This window comes from Atractosteus spatula, chromosome 8, assembly GCF_055471065.1.
Source record: "Atractosteus spatula isolate fAtrSpa1 chromosome 8, fAtrSpa1.hap1, whole genome shotgun sequence".
Taxonomy (NCBI): domain Eukaryota; kingdom Metazoa; phylum Chordata; class Actinopteri; order Semionotiformes; family Lepisosteidae; genus Atractosteus; species Atractosteus spatula.
In genome coordinates, this window is record NC_142713.1 from 15,683,464 (window position 1) to 15,700,177 (window position 16,714).

General features: G+C 35.0%; 1 protein-coding gene across 1 annotated transcript in view; it reads left to right on the forward strand.

The window, feature by feature from the left end:
- The window catches only part of LOC148829206 (proline-rich protein 5-like), a 106,035-nt gene that overhangs the window by 14,573 nt on the left and 74,748 nt on the right, over positions 1-16,714 (forward strand). Inside the window, exons 2-3 of the mRNA XM_088923144.1 lie at positions 2,067-2,180; positions 13,381-13,461. Coding sequence (XP_088779270.1) covers positions 2,077-2,180; positions 13,381-13,461 — 185 coding nt within the window. The 5' untranslated portion in view covers positions 2,067-2,076. The remainder of the gene's footprint in view (positions 1-2,066; positions 2,181-13,380; positions 13,462-16,714) is intronic.

A 16,714-nucleotide genomic window follows, 5' to 3' on the forward strand; every position in this document is an offset into this window, starting at 1 on the left:
CTTAATTTCAGTTTTCAGCAAATCTTGGAGCACATGTTAATTTTAAAAATGATAAGGGAGATTCAGGTGAAGAATGACACAAGTTAATGACACTTAGTACTGAGAGTTATTAAGGCTCCTGACTTTAATACACCTCTACTAGGTAGATTCTAAGCAATTTGTAATCCACTTAAATGGATTTGCACAAGTATTTAGATTTTTATTGTACACATCACAAGATCATTTTTTATGTGATTCTAGTTTCTAGAATGCTTTATAGTTTGCTTCTTTCATTACATATAAAAAAAGAAATGCTTGTTTTTATTTTGAATGAAAGTAAAAAGGGAAAAATAGACTAAAAAAAGAAATGTAATAATGTATATTCTTGTGTGTGTAACCTGATAGTTATATTTATTCAGTTTTGCTGAGTATAATTTTTCACTTTATAAACAACTATTTTTGTTTCTTATTGTGATTGCTTTCTATACCAGTATTCCATTTGATTGCTTAAAGACAATTTGCTTATTAGCAATTTGATACAAATCTGCCTTGTGCTTTTCAAAAATGTATCCTTGTGTGCTCTAAAGACCTTCTTTGTTTTCTGCAGAGTAATCAGTTGGTGCTGGCTTTGCACTGAGGCATGTTTTAGATGAGTGCCAGAAGAAGTATGTGGGTTTCAGAGAGAATTTTTATCCTGGTGTGCTTTTAACCCTTCCACCTATACACCAGAACAAGAGCCACATGAAGCCTGAGTCACCTTCTGTGATCTATAACTGTGCTGGAGATTATTTAACATGTGAGAATTGAAGTCAGAGTTGATAAGGTATCAATCAGCACATGCATAAAAAGTTTTATGTACTCAAAAATCATCAGGAAAATCGGCTGTTAATCAGCTTATTCTATTTTACAGATACTGTAGAACAGGTTTTGACCTAAGGCTTTGGGACATGACTCAAACTGTGAAGAGGATTAGGGTTTTCTTTTTAACATGCAATCAGTTAAAAAGAATAGTCAATAGTAGTAGATGTTTTTTATCACATTTTTGTCATTGTATCAATGCTTTACTGATGTGTTCCATTTCTACAATTTTTACAAATGCTTTTAGCAACCCATATTTTAGACCAATGTAAACTGTTAAAGAGTTTTCTTCATAGTCATGTTGTGATTTATTAATGTCCCAATTATGATTTAGCATGATAAGATTTAAACATAGGTCTTCCTTGGTTTAAATATATCTAGTTAAGTTTTTCTTCTCCTCCAATGCTGTGGTCTTAGTAGTTATCACTTTTTTCAAGTTGTCAGTTTATTCTTTTTGTGTGGATTAGAAGATGTAAATAGACACTGGTTTAGTGAGCTTTGTTCTAGGCCATATAGGACATAATTGGACATACTTTGCAGAATTTAATTCTAAACATTTTCTCTATAAAATTTTGAAAGACAAAACTAACATACACAGAATTCTGCTTTTCACTTAATGTAATGACACAATAGATTATAAATATGCACATGAAAAGTGCTTCCTTTTCTATTTGTTAAGAGCTATCACAAAAGTAAACTGTGGAGACTTCTCTTACATTTAAAATGAGGAAAAATTGTGGTTGTAATGATTTCTGTTTATCTTTAATCCTTGCTTTGATGCACCACTGAGCCAGTATCCCAGTAATTGTTCCACTTTGGTGTCACCTCAGGTAAATGTCAAGGATTTGAATTATCAGCATTGTCTGTGGAATGCAGACGTGGTTTTAAAACTGAAGCAGTGACTGTAAATGTTTGTCTGAGAATGTGCATGCTTGTCTCTGTAAAAGTGCTTCAGTCGAGGAACAGCCTTGGTCGACTACATTAGTGGCACAGAAGTTTTGTAAACTGCCTCTGGAGCTGAAGGAATGTAAAATAATAAGAAACCTTTGGTTTCTGTAGAAGTGGTAAAATATTAACCTTAGGCTCATGACCACACAGAAAAATGTCTTTGATTGGGAGAGTGAAGTATTTTATAGAAGGGCATACACCTTGCATACATAAGCTCATTGTTATTGCTGTTGTAGGATGGAGTGTACTATGTGAAGTGAATATTTTTCGACTCTTTATAGGTTGAAGTTAATGAGTTCCCCGAGCCTCAGCGACCTGGGCAAGTGTGAGAAGGCAGTGTTGGATGAACGAAGCACACAGCAGAGACGAGCAGGCGCAAATGCCACTTGGAACAGGTAATGAATCTGTCATTTATCTTTTAATTAAGTTATCAGTTTCCATGATATGTGGCTCCTTAACTGACAAGAAGTAAAAAGTACATGGTGTTTCACTGTGTCTTGTGAATTATGAATCTCAGGTGTGCTGTGAATGTCTAAGCAGTGGAATGCTAGACTGAAAGGGTTTATATTGAGGCTTTAAGATCTAAAATAGATCAGGTGGGTAGCTGCGTCAGGATGCGTAGGCTGTAAAGGAACAAGTAATAGGTTTATTTAAACAACATTTTGGCCGTGGAGCCTTCTTCGGGGGAGAAGAATAAAAGAAACATAATTATCTGAAGACAATCCCCAAAGAATCCAAAAACACACCTGATGAAGGCTCCACGGCCTTCATTTTGTATTAAGATGGTTTTAGTATGGATGTTGACATCAATGTAAGTAGTCTTGAATTACTAGTGGTAATATAACTATTAACATATCATATTCAGAGTTAGTAAAGTTTTGGTTTTGTTCTTGAATGGTCATTAATAATTTCTTATAATTCACTCAAACCTTTATATTCAGCTTCTAAACTTAAGTACCCCCACCCTCACCATCTGAATATGGTTAATTCACCTAGAATTTTTGCTTTCTGTTGCAAAGGTAAATGGGTGGTCAGCAAACTTATCACTGGTGAAAACAGCTTGGTTTTCTGAAATATACATTTAAATAAATGAGTGAATACCATTTTTTGAATAAGGGTGCATATACTTTGGTATGCATACATACTGTAGTTTGAAAATTGTACTATGCCATATATCATCTACTGTAAAGTATATTAAAACATCTTCACAGTTATCCACGGCCCTCACTAATCCACTGTTTACTCTGTGAAAAATTATTTTTAAATCTAGTATTTCTTAAAGCACTGCACATATCCAAACAGGTTATACATATGTCAGAAATGTAGTACTGTAGGCAGCTGCTAAGCATCCGTAGGCTGCAAAGGAACATATCCTTTGCTAAAGAGAGAAGAAAAGAAACACAATGTGTTGGCTGTGGAGCCTTCTTCGGGTGTGTGACAGAAATGTATCCGTCTTACATTACTGAATAATATATCAATCTATACATATATCAGTATATCAACGTAAAGGCTAAACCTGGTATTATTTTTTTCTTATAAAATTCTTAATCTTTCATTATATGATGTTTGCCCACTAGATCAATTCAGATATTATGGATCAATTAGATTTTCAGGTGGGTAGCTGCGTCAGCATGCGTAGGCTGCAAAGGAACAAGTAATAGGTTTTTTAGAAAAATGAGATTTTTTAAGTACTAGTTGGGGGGATGGTGTCAGAGAGCCATAGTTGCAGTAATTGATTGATGCAGTGTGTTATTGTTCTAGATCAGTGGTTCTCAAACTATGGTAGGTGGAGCGCCACCAGGTGGTATGCCATATGACCCTGGAACCGATGGGTTTTCATATTTTCTATTTTAATACGTGTCGAATACGCAGCCTACGTACTACGATACAGCGCGTGCTAATACTTGAGTGGACACAAGAGCTACTATGTAATTCTATATCATTCTCTAGGAATGCATGCTACGAATGCAAGTGACCAATTGTATTTTAAAAAAGTTATCTCCAGCAAATAGGGAGGTAGGAGAATGTGCGTGATTTTGGAACAATGCCAATGTTGTAAGCATAGGAATGCATAGAAATGCGTGCTACGAACACTGGCAATCTTGTGAGCACAGGAAAGCGTGATAGATAACAGAAAAATATTTCAGAACTGTTCTAGGTTGATTTGGGAAAAATACACAGAGCGTCTCTGTGTTTGGCTACCATGCGCGTGAAATAAAAACTTCTTTTAACTTCTGAAACGGACTCCTGAAACGGAAACGGGGAAAAATGCAAGCTTGCGGATTGCTAAAGCAGGTAAGCCCCACACTATTTTTGAAGAACCTTATTTACCACGTTGCAAAAGAGCTGACACCTATTATGTGTGGAGAAAAAGCTGCTAAACAGCTCGACCTGCTGCCCCCTCTGAAAGACACAGTTACTCATAGCATTATTGATATGGTGGATGATATCACAAGTACGCTGACAGAGCGCGTTAAGATGAGTAATTCACAGCAATTAGATGAGTCTGTAGATGTCATCGATTTGGCCAATTTGCTCGTTTACGTTAGATACGAGTTTGAGGGTACGTCCCATGAGGACTTTCCGTTCTGTAAGCCGGTACCAACAGGAACTACAGGAGAGCACATATTTCAGCTTCTGAATGAATTTATCGAAGAGAATGGCATCAACTGGATAAAATGCGTCGGAGTTTGTACTAGAGCTAGAGCAATGACAAGCCGACATAGCGGTGTAGTTGCACGAATTCGAGAGGTTGCTCCAGAAATGAATGGATGCATTGCAACATCCACCGTGAGGCCTTTGCCATCAAGAAAATGCCTGACGATTTAAAATCTGTTAGACTCTGTTGTGAATTGTATCAAGGCTTTAAATATGAATTCACATCTGCTTTGCTTGAATAAACAGGCTCACCCCTCTCACTGAAATGGTGCTTTTTTATTGTTTATTTTTAATTGTTGTTGTTGTTCCTGTTTCTTTTTCTGTAAAGCGCTTTGAGAAGCCACCTTTAAAGGCTCTATATTAAATAAAGTTTATTATTAGAATATTTATTATATGTGTATCTGAGTGTGTGTGCGCACGCGCACTCATGTTGGTCATTGAGAATTTCTGGGGTTCCTATGAGAAGATGACTTGTAGGTGGTACTTGGATGCTTTTTGCTTTTCTAGATGAAATTCTTACCAATCACCATGTGATGATGAATCTTTTTAGATGGCCAGAGACAAAAAAAATGCTTGAGAACCACTGTTACAGATGAAGCTCTTACCAATCACCATGTGATGGTGAGTCTTTTTAGATGGCCATAGACAAAAACAAATGCTGCTTGAAAAAGTGCAGGTTGTAACGAGAGGAAAATGGAAATAGATTTATGTGGTTATTATGTGCTTTTATGGATTGTCTTCAGATTATTATCTGTTTTTTTCATTGTGTTTATCAGAATTATAAAAAAGAGAAAAGCACTACAATAATTCACTAGGTTTAATTGTGCAAAATAGTAGGTGATGCATAATACCTTCAGGGCTATTTTTCATTTTATCAAAAACAGGCATATTTTAATTGATCATAAGAACATAAAACATTGGATAACATAAGTGCATAAAAAATTTAAAAGAGGGACATTCAACCTATATAAATACGTCATATTATCGGTCCTAAATGCACTTCCTGTAAGTTTCCACTACTGTTCTCTTTCACTGCTTGTCTTAAAGTGAATCATCATATTAGCTTTCTCAATACCACTGAGGATTCAGAATTCTTAAAGTCTGCTTGTAGTCCCCTGTGTTCAAGAATAAAATTCAGTTAGATATTGAATTATCAATCAATCATCCATTTTCTGAACTGAACGAGTTAAGGTCTGATGCAGTATAAACACATGTATTTCCCACAAGCTATACTGTAGTGGCTTTAAAACTATACAACATCGCCCTGTTTGCACGTCTTTGTTCAAGTTTTAAAACTACAGTATGAAAAAGGGAGTGTTAAGAAAAAACAGGACATTTGATTGCTGGTTGCCTTATATTTATTTAAAAAATGAAATAAAAAATAAGATAAAATGACATGTTCCTGCCTAACTCTAACATTGCGTGACTTTATAAGCTGTAAAACATGGTTTAGATAGCAGAAAGTCACTTTGCTCTTAGGTTAAGAAGTCACCGTTCTTAACCGTTTGTGTTAACACAACACCCCCCTTGAATGAGCAATGACCGCGGGCACTTTTCCTTCCCCCCGGTGCTAATTACAATATATACAATTTCGTTTTAAGGCTTGAGGCGTCTGTTAAATTGCCCCACTGAATAAAGTGTTTTGAATTAAACCGGTTGAACAGTTGACAGTAGTCACGTTTGCTAATTCGCGTTTTTATTTCATTATTAATATAACTTAACATTGAATATGTTATAATATATATATATATGAAAAAAACGTTAATATAGTGTACATAATACTTCATCATGGGTGAATGAGTCAAAAATAAAACATTTACAAAGAATGTGGATTACAGTAATACTACCAGCTATAAAAATACATATATTTAGATCCTTAAATTAATATAGTTTTTTTTACTGCGATAACAAGCGCAAATATTCATAGAAAAGCTTAAAAGATTATAACTTTGTGTGAAGTACATAAATTAATAAAGTCAGAAGGAGCATGTCAGAAAGAGCATGTAAAAACCAAAATAACCACGTTATGTAACCGAATGAAAGACTTTGATGCCTAAAATGTTTAGGAAGAAAGTGGAATACTGGTGTGTATTTTTTAAACTACCAATACCAGCCATATGCAGTTTACATAATATGTTTATGTTCCTAAATTAATATTGTTTCTGACCTTCAGACACATTATGCTCCTCTTGTTTTATTGCTCATCTACTAAAATTTCCCTTTAGTTGTAAAATTCCATATTAATATTCAATACTAAGCGCATTAAAACATGCACAGTAAAGAGATTAAATGATTAAATCGTTTCACTAACAACCAATGCACCATGAGTGCCCCCGTTGGTCATTTTGGCCAGCCAATCACGTACTGCGGTACAACGCGGTGAACTGTAGATAATTTCGCAAGGTACCGTGCATTTTGAATGGCTGCATCTGTACCATGCTGCCCATCAATCAATTTTATTCTTATATCGCACCTTTCAATTTGGAGCATTCTCAAGGCATCTTTATGCTCATAATTCTTTTTAAACCAGTGTCGCTACTGTATATGCTTTTTGATATGGGGCATCCAGGAGTACCCTGAATGAGACATTACAGTGCATTGATCCAGGGGAATTAAATGTGCTGCTTGCATGTAATTATATTTTCTTTTTCAAATTTATTAAACATTATAGCTTGTTTTTACTTTAAAATACTCTTAGTTAAGACTTCAGTGTGTGTTCATTACCTCCAGTGCCTCTACATCTCCAGTGTATGTTACAGCTTTGAGTTTTTGCACCTAGCTAATGGGCATTACATATATACAGATGCAGCCATTCAAAGTGCGCGTTACAGACACGTACCGCAGGTGGAGTCGCGCATTGTGACGCAAGATGACGCGCTGCACCGCAGTACATGATTGGTTGACCGACAGGGGCACTCGTGGTCCGTTGGTCTGTCGTAGAAAGACTTACAGTAAACGTCTTTGCTGTGCCCGTTGTAGATATTGAATTTTACCACTGAAGGGAAATCTTAGTAGCTGAGCATAAAAAGAATAGGAGCATACTGTAACGCGTGTGAAGGCCATAAACGATATTAATTTTGGAACATAAACATACAGTATATGGCTGGTCTTGGTACTTTAAAGAAAAAATACACACCAGTATTCCATTTCTCCCTAAACATTTTAAGCATCGAAGTCTTTAACTAAAGAGATACCGGAGTCAACAAGCATACTTTTAGAATTTGATTAAAAGGGAATATAATATTGAATCGCGTATATATTTTATGAAAGCAAGATTGCTCAGCTGGACAAAAGTACACAACCTACCTTTATCAGAAATATTTATGCATCAAAGCCTTTACCGAAGATATTACTAATAGTATTAATAATGAATGACTTTGGACAAGCTGTATACTCAAAGTATAATTTCTTTAGCACATTTGTACAAGCACTTGGAATCTGTCCAAGCCATACTTTGTCAGGCATTTTGTTTTACTTCAACGGGCATAAAAACTCCCTTGCTTTTAACAGGGCGTTTCATAATTTCTAACTACGAAAATGATTTAAAATGCGACACTTATCATTCAACTAGAGCTCAAAATATCACAAGGATCCTCAAGAGCACAGCAAAGACTGTATTAAAAGATACTTGTATGAGATACATGAGAATCCAGGCTTTTTTTTTATCAATGCTTTCTTTTCCGTATACCAGATTTTATGGAACCACTTCAGAAGGGTGTCAGCCAGTCAGATTCCAGGAATCGGTACTTTAAAGGAAAAATACACACCGGTATTCCATTTCTCCCTAAACATTTCAAGCATTGAAGTATTTAACTAGCATGTGAAATAGCGTGTGAAAAAGTGGTAGTTTTAAGCTTTTCTGCTAATATAATATGGAATTGCGTATCTAAAGAATTTAATAACGTTATGATTATATTCGTGTACTGCGACACGAACGGTCCCTGCTTCTGCTTCCTGCTTCTATTGTGTGTGTGTGTAATAGAGTAAAAACCCTAGAGAAATGGAGGCTGGATAGTATGCGATACAATATAAACATTTATATTGATTTAAATCGTGTTTTGATTTAAATCGCAAACGCGTGTTTAATTATATGTGTTTTTTTAATCATAATCAGGCTAATGCAACATAAATTGATACAGTATCTCTGTCTTATTTTAAATAAATAAAGTGCATTTTTGCACACTATATGTGCAAACGTTTTATGATATGTCGCTGTTGTGAATGTCTGTGGACATGTGCTGGCTGGACAGGAGGCTCCACTGTACACAGAGAGCTTAGAAGACAAAGATATCAATTTATTTTAGTCAAAAATTTATATATCACCTTTAAAAGTGGAATCTCAAAGCAAAGTAAATACCCAACACTGATTGAACCCATCTGCCATGCTAATAAAACACCTTGAATTGAATTGAATTGAGGGAAAGAGCGGGGGAGGGCGCAAACAAGATACACTCCACAGGCATCCACAACAGCAACATATGAAACGTTTGCACATATAGTTAAGTTATTACTTGGTTTTCAAAGTCGGGAGACATTAGAGGCTTGCCACACCCGGACTGTTAAACCAATGCATTAGCACGTCAAAGCCCATTAAGGACCCGGGCGCAATAATTGTTTTGTCCCTTGATTTACTGATCTGCATTAATTATGGAAATCGAGTTCCTGCTCTGTGCAGACGACCTGGTCCCGCTGTCGCCCACAGAACAGAGGCTGCGCCAGAACCTGGCACTGCTGGAGCAGCACTGTCAGACCTGGGCGCCGACAGTCAATCTGGACAAGACCAGTTATGGTTTTCCAGAAAAAAAGCCAGACCCCAGGGAAACAGCTACAAATTCACACTTAACAACACATTAACACCTAACAACGGGAGCAGGGACGAATTAGGCCAGTACCCACTATTGTTAAACATACAGAAAAGGATATTAAAGTATTGAATATTAGTATTGGCTTTAGTATTAGCCATACAGAACATTAAAGTGCCCCTTTTCCATTCAGCGGGTGCCTGAGCCGCTGTGTCCTATCTTCTGACAGTCGCCGTTGTGAACAAACATTTCTTTGAAAAAATGAGACGTTTCCCTTGGTCAGAGATATAAATATATAATATATAAATAAATTAAATGTAACTAACATGTGAAATAGCGTGTGAAAAAGTGGTAGTTTAAGCTTTTCTGCTAATATAATATGGAATCGCGTATCTAAAGAATTTAATAACGATATGATTATATTCGTGTACTGCGACAGGGCTGTGTAGGGCTGTTTCGCCTCTCTCTTCATGCGACTGTACCAGGAAGAGGATTTCGAAACGTGTATTTTAAAAGTTTAAGAAGTAAAAACCTTACAGCGTACACAGATTTCTAAACTGATCAGGATCGTTATCTTTGTCTTATGCATAATAATGTTCACCGCTCTGTCCAGCAAATTAATAATAAACTTTATTTTATATAGCGTTTTAAACGAATAAGTAATTAGATTGCTCATAAACCTAATCACTTGCTTTTTCTTTTTATTTAGGCTCAGATTTCAACTATAGATCGTATTATTAATAACCATAATAACAACCAACCAACAAAAACAACCATATAAACATAATACCAACCAAAAACATAGATAACGACCACAATACAAAATCAAATATATCAAACCATTATACTCTCGCAAATTCCTCCAATTATCATAATCCCGCCCCTTATGCAAAACCAAACCCTCCTCCCATCCCAGTTTCTCCTCTTTATCATAAACAAAATCCACCTCAATTTTCAACATAAAGCCTTACTGCTTACTGGGTTTTTGAGGGGGGGGGAAGGTGTCTTTCGCTGGAAATCTCGCCTGCTTCTGCTTTACGAGTACAACCCCCTCTCTGCAGGAGTGCTGGCTGTGACGAATTAAACCGGTTTCACAAGTATTTTTAAAGTAGGAAGTACAGTGTTAACTGGTAGCTGGGCACCTCAATTAAGTCGCTTTAACATGCTAATGCGTTGGTGTAACAGTCCGGGAGTGGCAAGCTTCTAATGTCAACTCGACTCGATTGGAAGACAATGAACGTATTTTAGCCCTAAATGAATTAATAGCAAACATGGTTTACATAAAATACATTTTTCCAAGAAAGTTTATAATAATGCGATCTATAGTTGAAATCTGAGCCTAAATATAAAGGAAAAGCATTTTCAGAGAGCAATCACGCTGTGTTTATGTAGAAAAAGCGATTAGGTTTATGAGCAATCTAATTACCTATTCGCCTAAAACGCTATATAAAATAAAGTTTATTTAGAGATGAATGATCAGTGTCGCAGTTTAAATAATTTTCGTAGGAGGGCTTGGACAGATTCCAAGTGCATTTTTGCAATTTACGTTGTAATACAGTTTAGAATACAGTTAGTCTAAGCTTTATCAGCTTTATTTATGGGTTGCAATTTAGAAAAAGTCAAAAACCGCACTCAAAATGCAATTTAGAGCTTTCTGGCAAGGGGAGACACCCAAATTATAGTGTAACATGCCACTGTTTGTGCATGAACAAAGTTATACTGCAATTTTCCTTAGATACGCGATTAAAAAAAATAAATTTTTTGAATCCCCGGCGGAACACACTCCATAAGAATATATATACAGTATATATACAGAAATATACAGTATATCGCCTTTAAACACATATATTTAAACACGCGTTTACGATTTAAATCAAAACGCAATTCAAATCAATATAAATGTTTATTTTGTAACGCATAGGTGACTATTCATTGTTATTAAAAAGACTTAAATTCGATCATGTTGTGATATTTAGAAATATAAATTTGTTTGGTGCGAGTGAGGTTTTATTTAATCTCTGACCAAGGGAAACGTTTCATTTTTTCAAAGAAATGTTTGTTAAAAAATAAAGTGATACTGTACAGTAGTTCCATGGGATTCAATCACAGACCATGTGACATGGGAGTCAGGAAACTAACACACAGCGCCACCAGATTTGATAACGCTATAAAAACGCTATAAAATAATATGACTAGGCACAGAACAAGTTTACAGCACAGTACAATAATAAATGCTGACCATGACTTTAGAAGCATAAATTACCTTACACTCAATTTAAACACAAGCTGTCTTTAGCCCTCTAAGCTGGTTCATACAGAAATGTAGAGATCCAGGCTCAGAACACACAGCTTCATTAGCGAATACATATGCAGGACAACTAGAGAAGACGTTTTACAGAGGATGGATTTTTAGAAACATCCCATCAGTGACATCACTGAAGTCAACTCCTACTGTGGGTAACTGTCGTGTGGATAGTTTCACAAGAATCAGACAAAGGTTTAAGCATCGCTTGTTCTAGATAAAACTGCAAAAAAAAACAACAACCCATAATGTACTTCTTTGCGGCTCTGTTTGCCCAAATCATATATTCACAACGTTAAATTAGAAAATAATATTACATAACCAAAATCCGCAATATGGAAACAGAACCTGTGTAATTGTTGACAGATGATGTTCTCGTAACATTTTTACAAGACAAACTACAACATTTAAAAAATGACTTGTATGTACTTGATATCTCTAATCAATCCACGGCGATATACAGTAGTTAAAGCAGTCCCCGCACAAAACGAAACTAAAACGCCCTGGGCATACCGTTTCGCGCTTCTTATCAGTTGATCATAAGTAATTTGACCGTATGAAATGCATAATATAAACCTAGAAACATATACAGTACGTGAGCAGTACTTACGTAGTATCGGTGTCAAGACATACCTCTCAAATACTGTAAATCAAGTTAAAAATATCTCAAGACTGATTCTGGTCATAATGAAACCATGTTTCGTGTATGTTTTCTTTAAAGTACCGAGACCAGCCATATACTGTATGTTTATGTTCCAAAATTAATATCGTTTATGGCCTTCACACGCGTTGCAGTATGCTCCTATTCTTTTTATGCTCAGGCACTAAGATTTCCCTTCAGTGGTAAAATTCCATATAAATATTCAATACTTAAACGGGCACAGTTAAGACATTAAATATACATATACATACTGTATACAGTACAGTTTGCATACAGTAATATGTTTATGTTCCTAAATCAATCTCTTTTATGAGCATGTGTAAGGCATGGTGAATCGATTCTCAAAAATTACTGTACTTTGCATGATTGGAAAAAAATGCGTGATTGCGAAATGCTGTGGTGTTACTTTTACAAAGACAGTCAATGAAAAAAAGAATGTGGACCAGGGCAATACTTTGAGTTTAAAGCTTGTCCAAGGTCATTTATTATTAACACTATTAGTAATATCTTCGTTAAAGACTTTGATGGCTACAGCTCAAACATGAGAGATTGAGCTTTATTAGCTCCACCTTGCGGAAATTCCGGATACTATTATTTTGCTAGCGGTATTTACCGGTAACTTGCGGTATTTACCGGTAACTTGCGGTAGACTGCGTACAGCGTACCGGAAAATAATGCGGTATCGCCCGCGCATTTTGAATGGCTGCATCTGTATGAGTGTTATAATTTGATGATTTTTCAGAATATTGTACTTTCCAGATTATTACTTTTTTTCTTCTATAGTTTTTTTGTTTTACTATGAAGTTGTGTTCTCTAATAAAAATAAACTAGCATTATTCAATTTACACATTATACAGCTCAATGAAAGCCTTGGATTTGTCTGTACATTGTTCAATAACAAATTTACTTCAGAAATAAGATTGTGCCACATATCTCTTCTAATGCTTTGGTCTTTTGGCTTTCTGTATTTAGTCCCACAGAAAATATATTATTGTTTAGAGTAAGCTGAGCAGGTGTTAAATGTTAATTTCATTATCCTAACCTTAGTAAAATAAAACTAACCGTTCTTATTTTGCATTCTAATAGAGGTACATTGAAAGAAGTTTAAATTTTGGGTAAGCAAATGATTTCCTTTCTGTAAAAAGAAAGTGATATTTTGTTGTTTTTTTCAGCATTCACAATGCAGTGATCGCTGTGTTCCAGAGGAAGGGGCTTGCAGACAATGAACTTTATACCCTAAATGAGGGTGTGAGGTTAGTATGACTTTCACTTTAAAGGTGACTTTTGTGACAAAGCTACAATGCTGCATCTCACTTACAAAAAAATGCTGCTTTAAACATTTGAAAACATCTCTGGGATGTTGAACTTCAGTTTATTTTAAAGGCATTCATTCTGGGCAGAAAGAGATGAAAATTGTAAAATAGGTTCTGTATTTCTTTTATGTTTTCATTTGGGTCAATACAGTATTTTAGCAATAGAGTATTATTATAGTCATTTATTTCTAAGGTGTTCCAAAAATAATGACTTCAGACATCCTCAAGGAATAGAATATAGAGGCACTGTATTATGTACTTGTTTATGCATGTGCAATTGATCTAATTATTTTTTGGTTTGATTTGTATCTAATAAAACAAACATACAGCAGTCAGATCTATGGAAAATTAAATTTGCTCCAAAATGCCCACATCCACATGTAATGGCAAGCCGTATTATATTGTTTGTAAATGTCTCGAACATTGAAGCATTTTAGCTTATCCTTGGATGTCAGTGATTTTATCTTAATTCTTCATCTCGTATATTCTGTTCCATTTGGATAAAATGGCTGTACTTGCCATTCCACATCCACAAAGACACATTTCACAGCTATGTCCTCAGTACATTAAGTTTAAAGCAAGTGTGATTGCCACTTGTAATGCAGTTTAGGCACTTCCATTTTTTAGAAAGATTAATGTTTTAGTTCATTTTTAAATATGAAAATGTACTTGTTCAGGCAAATTTCAGAGATGGTAATCCAAGTATATTTTCAAGCATAGACACACATGTAGCTCTCAAAGATAATAAAGTGAAAACCACACTACTAAATGTAGTATATGCCTTTTCTTATAAAGGTTTAATATATTGAAATTGAGTGTGAACAAACAGCATGAAATCTGTAATTTCAGCATCTCTTTCTTTTTTTTCACCAGTATATTGCACTGTACTTATGTTTACAATGACTGCTGTCTTGAACTTTCCTGAACAGTGTCTTTTAAGCAGTTTTTTGTGCATCTAATGGAAAAAATACAACCACAGTACAGAAGGAGGGGAAGTGGGACAGAGCTTCCCAGGGTAGTAGAACTGCTGCACAGTGTGCAAAGACTGGGGGGGCTGTGCCATGGACACATGTACAGTAGCATAACAATGGAGTATTGTCAAAGGTGTAGGCTGCAAAAAAAGAAAAATCTCTTAATTTAAATTGCAAGATAGTTAACTTTCAGAAGCAAAAAAACTACTGTGTAGAATATATTTATATTAAGAGGTTTAGGTTTCCTTACATACAAACAGATCCTAATACAGTTAATAAATCTAAATCAACAGAATTCAACATAATACTGGTAAATACCTTTTTGTCTTTCGTGGGATTGTGCTACTGGAACTCATTTGGTTTGTTTTGTTTAAATGTACATATTGTATGCACACACAGTATCTTGCAGAAGTAATCAGACCCTTTCTATAGTGTCCCATTTTGTGAATTTACTAAATGATGCATACACATTTTTAACTTAATTGAAAACCTGAATGCAAAAACTAAAGATGTTTAATGGTAAGATAAGTTAAAATTAATTTAAACAAAGATGAAAGAGAAAAAATAAATGTGTTGATTGCATAGGTATTCAGAACCATGAACTCTCTTAATGTTGGAAACAGCTTTGGTAGCAATTATCTCCAAGTCTTTTTGATAACACTATACAAACTTTGCACAACAGCTGTTGCAAATATTTTTTTTATTCCCCAACTATTTCTCCATGCTTCCTGGCAGATTTGTTGCTCAAGCTCTCTAATGGACAGCAGTTTTTACGTTTTCCCACAAATTATCAGTACTATTGTTCACAGAGTACCATATTTGCGTGTACAGTACATGGACTGGGGAGGGATCTGTAACCTACATTAATCTTGTAGGTGTAGGGTCATGGGCAGGAGCTTGTGTCCTTCAGTATGCCCATTGTATTGCTTGGGGCTAAAATTAGCCATTGTAAATGGAGTAATTTCTCTTTTCTGGTCACTAACCGCAGCAGCAGGTGTCCATAGATCCAACTGAAAATGTCTATATTTAAGTCAGTGCACTTTCCTTTTGAGTGTTGCAGCCTTGCCAGCTTTGAAATATAAGTTTCATTAGAACACTTTCAGTTGTTCTGCAAAATAACAATTTGTTTTCTAAATCACAGAAATCACAAATAGTTTTAGTATATTATAGCTTTAATTATAGATTGCAATACCCGGATCCAAACTCTAAATGAAGTCTTTTGTTTTCCCATTGCTTACTTGTATGTTGGTTCACATCAGTCAAATGAATTAATTGATTTTTTTCAGAATTGCACAATGTAAATGCAAATTAAGAACATATTTTCTTTTCATTGTATTTGAAAACATGAGGGCTGTCCAGAATGCTCGGCATTAAAATATTCTAAGGAAATGAGACCGTTTGCCAAAAAGAAAATGGCATCTGGCATCTAGAGTAGCTCATTTGTTTCAGACTATCACAAACTTTTTTTATAATGTAGTACCTCCTGATCCTTTAAGTGCTATAACATTTATGTTTCCAGCTTGTTGTTGAGAATTCTGAAATTATCATACAGGATCCTGTAACAATTTATGGTGAAATGTAGTTTAATTTCACACCATCAAAACTATGTGGAAACCATAATATATTATGGTAATATGCTCTAAAGCAAAATGTGTATTTCTGTATGTTTTAAAGAAAGCACTTCAGTGTAGTATTTCTTCCAGCTGGAAGTTGTAATTAATCAAAAGTTCTTCCTCAGTATTTAATAAATTAAGTAAATGCCCCCAAGATGTGACTTTTTTAGCTGGTTTCATAGGTGATTGAAATCTTAGATGCTATAAATGAATAAAAGTAAAGATGTTAAGAGAAGAGGGGGCTTTACAGTAATCCAGCAATGTAGATTATGATATATTGAAGGCAGTAAAATTCTGAAAACTTTTATAATCACTTTTATAAGCTAGTATGAAAGATGAAGATGATTATGATGATATACTGGTAATCATAGCTAGAAATATATTAAAGGTAGTGTTTAATTTTCAATATGTATAGACAGATGTTTATGTTCATATTTAAAGTTTTAACGCAGATCAAGCAGTTCATCATGTTTCTAAATATGGTGCACTGTTGTGTTTGTTTCCAAAGTGATTTATTTTTTATAGGAGCTACCTGTAGTTCATAGTGCAAATCAGGCAAACTGACATTTACTATTCTTGTTTCACTGTGGGAAACTGGATTTGAAATGC